Raw genomic sequence first — 14,040 nt, 5'->3', positions numbered from 1 at the left:
AAAACATCCATTTAGTCTTACGTACAAGATATTAAAATTAATTTCAGCTACTTCACACCTGAAAACAAAATTCCAACGAAACTGAGATTTGGCAATTGATTTTAGTTTTCGCATTTTAACTACTTTAATGTGCGTCAAGACTGTTCAGTATATACATAAACGATATATAACCTTGAATATGTGCCAGCTGATATAATATACAGAATACTGGAGGTGTATTTCATGTTCTGATATTTTTACTTCTGACATTTTGCACTTCTGCACATGCATGGACATTTTTCATTTGCAAACCGACAGGGATGTTCGCAAAACGGAATATGCCTCCCTACTTCGAAAAGTGTCAAGGTCGCAGACTCCAAATAACTTGACGCTCACCTCCGTGGGTTCGAAACCACACTCGGGTTGTGGAATTTATTTATGTGACGAAAATATGCAGCTGACTAGAAATAGGTTGGTGTTTTTTTGCCAGATGCCCGCCCGTGTTAAAGGTAGTGCATGGAGTGGCTCCCATGATCTTCCACACCACCCAGAGGGAAAGTCGACATATGACCTAAAATTATGTCAGTATGACTAAAACCCAAGAAAACACTTATAGTGAAAATAACACGAATATTATAGAATATGTAAACTGTTATTTGATGTTTCTCCTTTTTAAAGTTTTCAAATATATTGGGGTAGATCGGCTACTGTCGACAGGATGAAAAAAGCCTGACAATATGTTACTTCTGAAAACGTGCGTATCTCAAATGCGAAAATGAAATAAGAATGAAAGCAGAAAGAGCTCGTTATTGAACATTACAAGAACTGTAGGTACTGGTGGCGACCAGGTACTAATCGAATGAGCCGTTCCCCGTATATCAGTCCTCCAGTCCCTATGCAAGGAAGGAGCTCCCCAAGATTAGCGAATTTGTGCCTGTTTACTACGCAACGACAACAGATTAGTCTAGTGTGGCATTCCAGATTGTTTCAAAATGTCCTTTAAGAAATTTATTTCTTTTAAATATTTTATGATATATGTGTAAATATTAATTACAGTTTAATTTGGTCATCTATTCGCGTTGATGTAACCAGATTTTTTCTTAAATCATCACTGAGACCTTTTTTGGAAAACTTGTTTAACTGCATTGGCATAAAGAAGCTATATATTTACGCAGAAGTGACAATATGCCATGATTTAAGGGTAAGCAAATCACCGAAATCCATAACATTTCTTTAAGTTTTTACAAATTTTCTGTGGGATTATTGTGTCAGTTTTTCTGTCTTCTTTCGGTTCTTTTCTATTTTAGGTTTGTTTTTTGGTGTTTTTCGTCTTTTCTCTTCTTTGATTAAAATCCTCTCTCAGTACTTTTTCTTTTAACAGCGGATATTTTTTTCCTTACGATTGCTTGCAAGATCTTTCCTGACGGGATATGCTGAGATTCATTAAAAGCTATTTTGTCTACATTAACTTGTCTTGTTCGATTATTTATGATTAATTGCTTAAAGTATAGATCATTCTAGTTTTCTTACTTTTTATTGTTGGCGTCGTAAATGAGTGGCATTCTTATTTACCAACGTAACGTGATTTTGCGTCGTTCTAAATTACGTAACCTCGTTGAATACTTTTGCTCTCACATAAAACCTTTTCTTTACCTTTTTAATTTAAAATTGTTCTAACACACAAACAGACGTATTCCATTTCCATCCCACTGGATTTACGGCTTGTGTTCTTACACAAAGTTAAAAGAATTTGAAGTTGATCAGAGATGTCCGTCGCCTTGCACAATATCAAAATATGACCTCGTTTTAAAGTGTGTCCTTACATTTATATTAAACTGATTTTTGTAGAACAAATTAGAAATTATTCTTATATATATTTACTACGAATTTGACGTCTGCAAGTCGTGATTTGTTTTTTTTCATTTCATTATAAAGGTCGTATGTACCTAATATCATTTACTTGCGGTCGTATATAGAATAAAGCATAATAAGGCAAGAGACTATATAAAGATGTTCTGTGTTTTTATTTTGTCCCGAAAATAGCGATGTCTACTGACCTTTCATTGATTCTATACTCAAGGCTTTGTAACAAGGAATAAACATACCTGTATTTTACCAGATTTTCATCAACTGTTCTTATTTCTGCAATAAGAGTGCATTTCTGTTTGGATACGTGCCAGATTTTGGACCATATTGCAATAATAGATTAAAGAAAATACAAGAAAATGATTATTGTCTGAGAGTTACCGTGCTGGCGTATTTTGCAGATGTGATATCACGTAATACTCGCAAAACTAATATACAGTAAAACCAGTGTTAACAAGTGACCGAGTATTGCAGTGGCAATACAGAAGTGCCCTACCGGTGAAAAAGAAAATCCAAAACAATTTTACTTGACCTTCAATAGTGACCTTTACCTTTGACCGACAACCATGGGTCATGTGTGCGACATAGTCTAATCATGGGGAACATTTCTGTGCAATCAAAAGTTATGGAGCAGAAACAATTTCTACTTGACCTTCAACAGTGAACTTGACCTTTGACCTACAAGCATAAATCATGTAAAATCTACATATTGCCCTCTATTCACACACCAAGGTTTATGAACCTAGCTTCAATATGTTTTGAGCTATCGCAGGATCCAGATTTGCGAACGGACAGACGTTCTTACTTATGATACTCCTTTGTTCTCTGTATTGTTCTTTTGGCCACGTAAAAGAAAAATAGCCACATAAAAGCTTACGGAATGAATGACAACAAAGAAAAAGTACAGTTACCTATTGTTCCTATAGCTACCTAAGTCTGCAAATGTAAGCTCGGACAGACGGACGGAGCCCCCAACCCCGGTGTTCCACCGGTAGACAAGTCCACTTGTACCAAAAAAAAAAACAACATATAGCAGCAAATAAAAAACACTTTCAAAGAATTGACCGATGTTATCTCTCCACAATACGATTTTTTATATGCAGGTTTGATTGTTGTTTATTAATGAATTTCCTTGCACACTTATTTACTGCTACGTTAGGGGACAGCAGATTTTCTGAGCGCGTGAGCGTTCGTGTGCGCGTTTGTATAGTCGCCATCAATAAGGATAGTGCAAGATATAGAAGCTTCTTTGGAGGTTCAAAACGCGCGTACACGGAACGGGACTCTTATCCGAAATAATGTAACTAATTTCAGTTGGAGGAGCAGAGGAGGGAACTCTGGTCGGTATCATCTGCAACCGCTTAAGGCCTTTAAACAATATACTTTAATTCCAGTTCATAGTATCATCAATTCAAATAAATCATAATTAAGTATTAAGAAACAGAAGGAAGATGCCGGTCGTTTAACAGGGAATAGTCACTAATGACGACTAGGTCTAGTATTCGATTTGGTGATATCACATGTTCTAAATGAATGCAATAAACGCAGTCAAATAGATCTATATCACCTCTCCTATTCGAGTATGTGTCATCAAGTGTTCGAATACCGTAAGATTTTGATCAGATCTAACCTACACAGGACCTCGGTAGATTATTGCGTGATCTAACCACAGCCTCGTAACGGATACACCGGCAGATCTATAATTGAGCCGCACCATGAGAAAATGCGACCATCATGGATCCAGACCAGCCTGCGCATCCACGCAGTCTGGTCAAGATCCATGCTGTTCGCTTTCAAAGCCTATTGCAATTAGAGAAACCGTTAGCGAACAGCATGGATCCTGACCAGACTGTGCGGATGCGCAAGTCTGGTCTGGATCCATGCTGGTCGCAGACCCACTATGTTGGTTTTCTCATGGCGCGGCTCAGTTTATTTTTTACAAATTAAAAAGATACTGATTCATAAACTGACTAAGTTGTCATTTGGCAGAACATTTGTTAGTGAGGTAGTTGGTTTATGAACAATGTGAACACTTTATGTCTGCACGGCTGTTTAGTAATGCGCGTCATATTTAAAGCCGGTGTCAGACTATATATTCAATGTTCTTGCCAATATCTTCACACATATGTTGCGCTCTGGTTACGTTCCTGAAAAATGAAGAAAGCTGTAATCATAACTCTTCGTAAAGGTGGACAAATATCTATGGTTTATGATATTATGGGTTTAGTCGAATTTACTCAATTTCAAACTTTGTCAGTTAAAAAACCATCATTTACTGTTGTGCTGCTAGCTATTGAGACAAATGATGAAGCAATATTCACTTCGCTGATATGTACTTAGATATGTTTATATGTGGACTGTCGCACATATCGGCTTAGCTTTGGTGTCGACCGGTGTGTCGTTAAATGTCTGTTCTGACATTGACTATGAGCATGTTTAATTATCATTTCTTTTTTATTATTGTTTTGCCTTATTTTTTAATTCAAAACTTATTTTTAAGAGTTTGTGTGTGTTCTATTCCTATTGAAAGGTTTCTTCGAATCGAAGAAACAAACGAACGTTGGCAGCTGCTGACTCGGCTTTTATAATATTTTGTTAAAGAAAAATGTTCTTCTTTTGTTATTTATTCTTCTATCTTGATATATGCGTATCCCTTTTGCAAGTTTTCTATGACCTGCAAATTTTGAGTTTGGCTTTCGTTTCAAGGTTTGAAAAGGTTTTGGTAATAATTTGCATGTTTATTTCGGGATTTACATAAATACTCTCTGCAATAATCTCGCGTCTCTTCATTCCTGTAAATCTTGTTTTTCTTCTACTTGCGCTCAAGATTTGCTGAGTATGTATGAAGATATAGAGAATAGCGTAATACATTCGTTGCTTTTTGTTTTAATATTTTAAACGAGTAACTTCTGTTGATGAACTCAAGGTCACCCGTTACGGTGAATTAAAGTAAAAATTGTGGTTGCCCATGCTCCGTCGTCATCTCACATTTTGACTATTCACTCGGTACAAGGTTTCCAGAGTGAGGAATCAACATTTTCGTTTTCTGGTGAGCGGCATTATGCCCTTTGAAATTAAAATGAAATTTGTACAAATGTTCGAATTGTTGATATTACTTTTATACGTTGGATGTATGTACTATGTAAATAATTGTATATATGTTATGCTCTTCACTATTGAAGGAAATAAAAGTATCATCTATATGAGTAGTAAATTGGATTTTTATTACCTTGTTGACAAAAGTCAATAACGTTTTCGGAAAATACCTTATATCCGGTATACGCATCCTCACCGTGATACAGAATACAGACTTATTTCAACCACGATACACCGAAAGTCTTCAAGAATACACAATATATAGGTTTTTTACATATATGTCTCAGCATAGCCCAGTTGACATTTTGAAGCTGTTAATTCTGGATAAAATGTTCATTTTTTTTTCACTTCTAGAAATCGTTCTGTTTAACAATGATTAATATGGGGCTAACCAAGCTTTTGGCTTTTAGTACATTTAGCTGCAATTTGATTAATGGCAAGTTTAAAATTTAATTGAAACTTAACTTGAGATGCACGTAAGAGGAATCGTTCCTTTTGTAAATACTGCCTCCCATCAGCATAAAAAAGCTTTTCTTGACTTCAGTATCACAAAATGTGACAATACTACATTTAATTTAGAGTCAGGCTTCAGGATAATGTCATTAATATCATGGTATCAACTTGATGACATCACAGCAGTTTATCTGTACTACGAAAGACCCGTGGATAATGAAGCTGAAATGTCACCACGGGTCTTTCGTAGTTTACACAAGCCTTTATTGCAAACTACTGGATACTTTTTTGCATGCAATATAGTGGTAAGTCAACTTAACACCATATTGCATGTAAACTTTTAGGCCATCTGAGATACGCCCTTATTGCAATATCAAAATAATGATATAAATAGCAGGAACATTTCACAGTACATGTAAATGTGCAAATTTTAATTAATTACATTTTCATTGGTTCATGAATTCGCGTTGATGTAACCAAGATTTTGACTTAAATGGTCACATCAGCGCAAAAATGGTTAACTTCATTGGTTTAAGAAACTTCTGATCATGTTTGCGCTAAAGTGGCAATATGTTATCGTTTGAATGTAATTACTTCACCGAAATCCATATTTCTTTAAATTATTCCTAATTTTCTGTGGGATCATCATCTCAATGTGTTCCTTCTCTTTTCGTTCCTTTTCTACATTAGCTTGTTCTTGTTGCTTTTCTTCCTCTATTCTCTTCTTTGATTTAAAGCCCACACCTTTCTTAGTACAGTTCAAAATAACAGCAGTTTGTTGTCGGTGCCCACCATTTTGTGACGGAGAGCATGCTCCGGAAGTTGGATGCTGACGGGTTATCTCTTTTTGCTCAAGTTTCGTGTACTCTTCGATGTCTTTATCCCAGTCCCATTCCTCATCGTCATCACATTTTCTGCGGACAGACAGATCGATGTTCTGTCTTTCACTGATTTTAGGATTTTTATCAGCTGTTTCTGAAAAAGTAAAGATAATTTTCTTTGATATTCAGTTAACTTTTATCCTGCTGCCAGCAAGTGATTTTGCCTTTGCGACCAGTGCAGACCAAGATCAGCCTAGTCTGCGCTGTTCGCTATTCAGTCAGTAAATTTTCAGTGAATGTCTCACCGAATAATAAATGGTACTACCTAAACTGAATGATAGACCAGTCCATTTTAGAAATTTAGTGGGGTAAATGTTAACACAGACATAATGCACTATAATGGCTGGCCGTTTTCATTTCGTATAAAATAAACGTTCAAAGTGGTGTAGTTCCCATCTTCAAATATTTCGAAATTATAGTGGCGGTTTGTGACCAAGACGCACTGCAATTAAAGGAAAATAGTCGGCACAGCAAATAGAAATGTTAATTTTTTGACTCCGCCAGAAATAGTGGAACCATTTTTGTATAGTTTGACTGTTTACTTTTAACTGGTCTTTCATTTCTTTGAAAGCGTTGTAGAGGGAATACAGATATTTACCTAATTCCGGAAACTGCATCTTCGATTCTTTTCCATATCTGTCAAAGGTTTTTGTAGCTTTAACCGGCTTTGTTGAAATATTCATCCACTCTGCCTGTTGCTTTCTATGTTTTCTTAGTAATTCCCGCTCTTTCTGCCATGTAACTCCTTTTTCAGCTCTTGTTTGGTTTATTTGGCATGTGGGTTTTAATTTTGTTGTTGGATTTTTAAGAAAACGTGGTGGACGTGGCTTAACCTCTACCAAATACCTGTTGTCATTATGTTTTACAATAGAATTTTTACTAGCGAGTTCATCGTTTGGCTTTCCAGTTTGTATGTCACTAACTATAGGTCTGTCAATAGATACTGGAGTATTTCTGTCGCTGGTAATCTCGTTGTTTGGGAGTCTGTATGTTTTAACTGGATCACTCTGCTTAGGTTTTGCTGTTTCTCGACTAAATAAAGGATGGATCTGTTCTGTTTGAAGATGCTGAAACTCTAGTTTTGAGGGCTGAGTTGACACGATACCTGATGATTGTGCGGTTTGTTTGTCAGAAAGTCGGTGAGACTTCAGCGGTGGAAGTCGTGTAGATCTGTTAGGTTTTATTGGCTGTAGTTTGGACGGCCGTCCAAGATCATTTGGCCCTTTAATAGGGCCCAGATTATCAGTGGTGTTATCACCTGTGATGCAAATGCAAGCAATCGTTTCAGAAATTTAAATATAACTGGGATAGCAGGAATAATGTCTAATTATATACCAAACAAATCGGCTTGTGTTTCACAATTAAATATGAAAAGGCAGAAATAATTCCGTATTGTACCTTTTGTACTGTGTGTTGCCGAACTACTTTCATTAATATGCATGACCTGACACAGTTCTATAAACAGCGCACATAAAAAAGCGCACATAAAACAAAATAACAAATAAAAAGGTAGAGGTATATAATAAAAGGGTCATTATAATAGTAGCTACATTTGGGATTTTGTATTCGGCTCTCGTGGATTTTGCAAGGTCGGTTAACACTCGGCGCTTGCACGCCTTGGCAAAAAATCCACTCGAGCCGAATACAGCATCCCGGATCGAGCTACTGTTATAATAACCCTATTTTACTGTCTGTTATGCACCTGTCAATAGTTTGCCCGTCCGTGCGGGGGAGACGGGGGGGGGGGGGGGGGGGGGGGCGGGGCTGACCCAGGGGAATTTGACATTTCAAAAATTTTGTTGTCTAAATCCCCACCCCAGAGACAACCTTTTTTTTTTTGTCTACTTCCCACCCTAGAGCCTGGTTGGTATATCAGATGTTTGTCAAATTCCCTCCTGTCGGGAATGGTCTTCTGTCTAAAGTACCGTGTATGCCCGCCGCTCCCCCGGCCGGGCAAAACATTGACAGGTGCATTATTATCAGCACAACAATTAAAGGGAGGTAATTCTAGGAACCCAAAAATAGAAAAAATCGACATAGTATAAATCTTTGCTCCGAATACATTTTATTAAACGTTTACTTTCGGCAAGAGAAACTTTCGGCAAGAGAACGATTCTGTGTCGGCTTAGCTAGCTGTAAATTTTTGTACAAAATGTTTTGTTTTTTTTTTCATAACATAAGAAACAAACCAGTGTCAGCCAAAATGACACTACATGGTAAAACGGCAATATCAAAATTTGGGCCGTCTACTGCGAAGAAAGATGGAATAGATCTACATGTATTTCTTTTTGAACGTTTATATAGATCTAGTTTTGTAATTAAAAATCAACCCCTTAAAATGAGAGCATTTAAGGATCTAAAAAGTTAAAAAATTCGAGTATTTAGTGAATAACATGTATTGTAGGCTATTCTGTTTCAAACCGTCGCATATGAGACAAGTATGAAATACTCACCGCATTTTCCGTTTCCTGGTCTCGAATCTGGTAATCTGAAAATATAATATATTGTGTTTAAGTTGTTATTTTTTGAAATGGTGTTTTCTTCTCAAATTACACCTTAGATATTCTGTAATATACCCATCATTGTGCTTCGAGAATGCACCATATTACGGTCAAAATAAAAAAAAATCGACGTGGGAGGGAAGCACCCCTTCCCGCAACCCATCCCATCGCCTTCGATAATTCGTGGGTAAGGGCCCGTCATAAATAAAAGAAAACTCATATATTTATGCCAAATTCCAGTTGAAAACAAAAATACTTTGCACAGCCGTCTTAGTGCTATGGTTTTGCTGTCTGGAGAAAGTGTGGGGTATATGAATGATTGCATTAGTAAGGAACAAAAGAATATAAACATATTTCTTAAAAATGCTATTAGTTATCAATACATATTTATTCTAAACATTCATATTTTGTGAAGAAATGGTCTTGAGTACGCATGCAGTAACTATATATCTATCTTCCATTATTGACTAACCCATTAGAGGAACGTGAACCAAATAATGATGTGGAAAATTTGGCCAATATGGCAATTGTATTAATACCAATCTTTTTATATCCTATTTTGACGGGTTATCTTGTAATTAAAAGTTGAGTGGTTCTATGGAAACAGAACATTTATTCATTTCTGAACCGCGGGATTTTCGTGCGTTTTTTCCCCTTACGGTTGTCTGCAGGATCATTCTAGTCGGGATATTCTGGAACAATTGTAAATAAAAAACGCTATTATGTCTGCTTACCTTTTCATGTTCGATCATTTATGATTAATTGTCTCAAGTGTAGAAGATCTTTTTTTTTAGTTTTCTAGCTTCCAGCTGTTGGCGTCGTAACTAAGGAACAGCGGAGTCTTGTTCTAATAGTAACGTAACGTGATTTGACATCATCATATTCAACACGTCGAAACGTTCTTATTTTCAGTTTTAAGGTACATAATTATAAGCGATAAACGCACTTCACCTGTATTTCAACTATACAAACCTTTGACCAGAAATAAAATCCAAATTTATTCACGTATCAACGTGTCTTATCGCGTTAAAATGGACCTCTTGTGTGAAAAATAGTGCGTCTTTTTTTCATACGCTTTTGGGGATATTTACAAACACTTTTTAATGTGTCGCTCCGGGGTCCTAGTTATTTCATTTCATGTTTTTTTTTCGTACGCAGCTCCGTTTATTTCTGTTTCCTATTTGACCAAGTCTTGATATTGATTGATTACAGTGAAACATATAAACATTTACTCACGGCGCTTGCGTCAAGTTTTAGAATCCCCACCTCAGAGCAAACAAAACGAAGATACTACAGTGTAAGAACAAAAAATAAGAACACTGAAGAAGGCTTCCACAGTTAAAATTGTCATACCAAAAAAAGACCAGTTAAATTTTAAATCTATTGTGCCAATGTTACAAACCACCTATTCACCAGTCTTATTTTTTATCATGCTTTTCAAATTTGGTAAACCTTGTTTACAAAAGTTTCAAGTAAGTGGCTTATCAGGTACATTCTGAAGCCATTTTATCTTTGCTAGGTTACTTACATAATTATATTCTTTCTATATTGAGAAAATGACAGGAATTTTCTATTGTTTCTTTGGTAGTATTCATTTTGTTAAATCTCAGTCTTCTGAGAATTATAGGCAGGGTGTGTGCCAAACGTTAGTACAAACATGAAAACAGTTCCAAAAATAGCGAGAAATAATGCTAAAAATGTTAACAAGAGAAAAACTGAATAAAACAATGTTGAGTAAATGGGACTTTTCCGGCTTAGAAGGGTATGTAGGACAGGTGGATCTGTCAATTGTTTCCAAGAACTTGTGTGGGGGAAGAACGAGTGTAGTGCATGTTTTCTCTAATATTATATATTGCGTCAACAAAGGTTTGTAAACTGGTGACACACGTGTGGCGTTACTTTATACATGTGTTTTCGCGAACATACTGGCCCTCGTAGCGGGTTTTCATACTTTTGGATGGCGGGTCAACCAAGGAACACTTCCATTAAATTATTTCAAAGTCAACCAATAGTTTAACTATTATTATTAAACCCGATTTATATAGCGCCCTTTTCATGATAAACACGTTCAAAGGCGCTTTACATATAGCAAAAGCAGCCGCACAGGGCGACCAGTCTTTCCTGGGAAGAACCAGTACAGGCCTCTTAATTAGATGGGAGAAACTCTAGAGGATCTCAGAAATTTCCAGTGCCTGGACAGGGATTCGTACCCCGGACCTCTGGATTGACAGCCAAGCGTGCTACCACTAGATCACCGGCCCACCTTTAAGAGTTTAGCTCTGATGACCTTTTTATCGACCATTTTGCTTTTGACAAAGTGGAATAATTTTAACCATTTTCTGTGAAATATCAGAATCCAACCAGAAGTTTAGAAAGTAATTCTGTTTTAAGATTTTGCTATTTTTAGCTCTATTTTGGATTATTTTCAAGGGCATCAACTCAAGAACGAACACAGAATTCAGAGCCAAACGTCTGTTACTTATTTAAGCCAGACAGACGCTATATTAAGACTTCTGAATGAAGAAAACAAACAATTTATTTACTATCTTTATTTAGTCAATTATGCATCTCTATTGTACACATATACCATTAATTCTGGTATATACCCTGTATCAGTTTCTAAATCAAAATTACACAATTACCTCTATACATAGATGAACAAAACTAAGTGCATAAGGGTCATATTTCATCAAAATAAATGTATCTGAACTATTGCAATCTAGAAAGACCACAATTGCAAACCAAAAAGCAATATTTTTTTGTAATTGTGCTTTATTAACAGAATAAAATATCAGTTTGTAGAGCCTGGTGGACTCTTCCATGGAGTCTTTGAAACAGGTTTGACTCGATTTAAATCTCCTTGCATAATGAAATTAAATATTAACACATTAATAAAGATCAGGGTGCAAGAATATATATCTGGGTTAGGGAACCAGTCTTAAAATTCAAGTAATAAGTATCTGATTGGCTGTTAGTGGGCACAGTTTTGCATAATTAATCAACTGCAATATAATATTTTGAGACTGGTTTCCAAACTATATAGCACTGGAGCTGGGTTCAAGTGAAGTTGATATCTAGAAGTTAAAATTTCATACTTAATCAAGAATGACCTTAAAAGGCCCATGAAAAAACATTATTTTTCAAATATTTTTTTAGTGTAATGATACACATTGTGAATGAAGTTTCATTACAGAACAATTCTGTTTTACAGCCCAGAAGACAACATATCTTTAGAAAAAAAACAAATCCAAATAAATATGGTCTAATAATAAAATTGTTTAACTTAACCTGCTTTGTGTGGTTACATTACATTTCCAGACATCCCAACTCTCCCGATCCGATCGGGGTTCTCCCGATTCTGGTTGTAAAACCCGATCACCCCGATCAGAAGTCTCAATCTCCCGATTAAAAAAAGAAACAACAAAACAACATAAACATACAAAAATTATGAAATAATCCACTTCTTTGCGCCTATCTGATACTGTATCACTACTGGCGAGTCTGTAAACAACAGCTTTCGGATATTTTCGCACCTTATTCTACCCGTGCTGATTATTGTTTATTACACGATTTAACAAAGCCAGGTGTTGATTAATGTGTCACAATTGAAATTAAAATCCAGACATTAGATATCTAATTAAATTCAATCAAATTTAGATTAGAAATTATACTGGCTTTACCTTTTTCTGTAACTTTTTGAAATCGAAAGTAGATGGTCGCCGAGTCAACCTGCTAGGTTTTAAAAAACATTTCTCTTGAAATCATATTGATAAGAGGAAATGTCATGGTAAATTTTTATATCACTTACTATCAAATGCTGTTAAACTGTCTTTGCATCATAACAATTTGTCAAACACATCCTTTTAACTGGAGATTTAGGCAAATCTACGAAAGTGTAACAACACCCGGACATTCAATTTTGGATAACAGGATTTTGATCAATAAAAGTATTTGAGCCAGGGGTTTTAAATACTGGTTGACAGGGATGAGAATCAAACAGTAAATTTTCTATTGCTTGAACTTTTATTCTTTTAGCTGTATACATTTTGTTTTTTACAGTTCTAACAGCTGTACTGTTTGTCATGTAAAATTCACCTGGGGAGTCTTCTTTCCAACAAAAGAAATAAAAGTGCAGGTTTAATTATCAGTGGTGTTTTGAATTTAGACATAGTGCTTAAAGTGCCATAACTATTTAATTTTGCACAGAAGGCTTCATGTATTATTGTTCCAAAACATTAAAAATGCATGAATAATAAGATATAGACAAGACCAGTGATTTTATAAGGGCAAATAAGTTTATATTATCATTAGATTTGTTAAAAGCTTCGTTATCATGAACATTATTACCACGGTGTAAAATCTCCCACTTGAACACCTCAATCTCCCACTTTGGAAAGCAAAAACTCCCACTTGGCATTCAGAAAAAGTTGGGATGTCTGCATTTCAGTGTCTTACTATACAAATTTATAAGTAAACACTCTAAAAACACTTGTGAAAATTAATTAAGTTGTTCAAAACTGTGTACATCTATGTGTTGCATGCCACAAATAATTTAAACTGAAAATTTTACACATACTGTATAAGAACTGGAAACATCTCTGTTACAATCTTTTGTATTACTAGCATAAAACATAAAGACATTCCCTTAAAGATCAAATAGAGTATTGTACAAAAGGACTTTCTCCCTAGTGCGTAACTGCAGGTCAGTTCAAAATTTACTTCATCTGCAAATAAACATATAAAATATAAGGCCTAATAAAAATGATTCATATAAAAAAAACCCCGAACAACACTAAAAGCAGAAGAACAGTTAATAGTAATGCCAACCACCAAATTTTGATTTCTTGCAAGACAAATTATAATCTTCAAATAACCATTAATGAAATCTCTACCACATCAGGAGTGATAAAAAACAATATGCGTACATGTTAAGTATGAAGGCACATCAACTATAGGAGAGATCGTGTTTGTATACAAATTCTATTTTTAGAACTGATAAGACAATGATCGGGTGGGCAGAAGCCGACCGTCCATGTTTTTTGTAAACAGTGATGTTTTTCTAACGGTCTAAACTTTCTTAAAACACAAATTACATAAATAATTTTTTGATCAATGGAAAGGTTATAAAACAAGCAATTTATTGATTACTTTTAATTGTTATTTCGAAATAAAATGGATTAATTATGAACGCTTAACTTACACTGTTTTTCTAAAGGTTGTGAAAATCACTACGCCGCTTTTAAAATTATATGTCATTTAAAACG

At 35.4% G+C, this 14,040-nt stretch overlaps 1 protein-coding gene across 1 annotated transcript; it reads right to left on the bottom strand.

The window, feature by feature from the left end:
* Positions 1-5,662: 5,662 nt before the first annotated feature.
* On the bottom strand, positions 5,663-9,581 carry LOC123537150 (uncharacterized). The gene is made up of 4 exons (XM_045320728.2): positions 9,511-9,581; positions 8,729-8,763; positions 6,874-7,533; positions 5,663-6,369 (listed from the first exon to the last, which is right to left on the bottom strand). The coding sequence occupies exons 1-4, from the start codon at positions 9,516-9,518 to the stop codon at positions 5,990-5,992; spliced, it is 1,083 nt and encodes a 360-aa protein (XP_045176663.2). The 5' UTR covers positions 9,519-9,581; the 3' UTR covers positions 5,663-5,989.
* Positions 9,582-14,040: the final 4,459 nt, after the last annotated feature.

This window comes from Mercenaria mercenaria, chromosome 17 (assembly GCF_021730395.1).
Source record: "Mercenaria mercenaria strain notata chromosome 17, MADL_Memer_1, whole genome shotgun sequence".
NCBI lineage: Eukaryota > Metazoa > Mollusca > Bivalvia > Venerida > Veneridae > Mercenaria > Mercenaria mercenaria.
The sequence above is the reverse complement of the archived record's forward strand: the minus strand, read 5'-3'. Positions and strand labels throughout refer to the sequence as shown.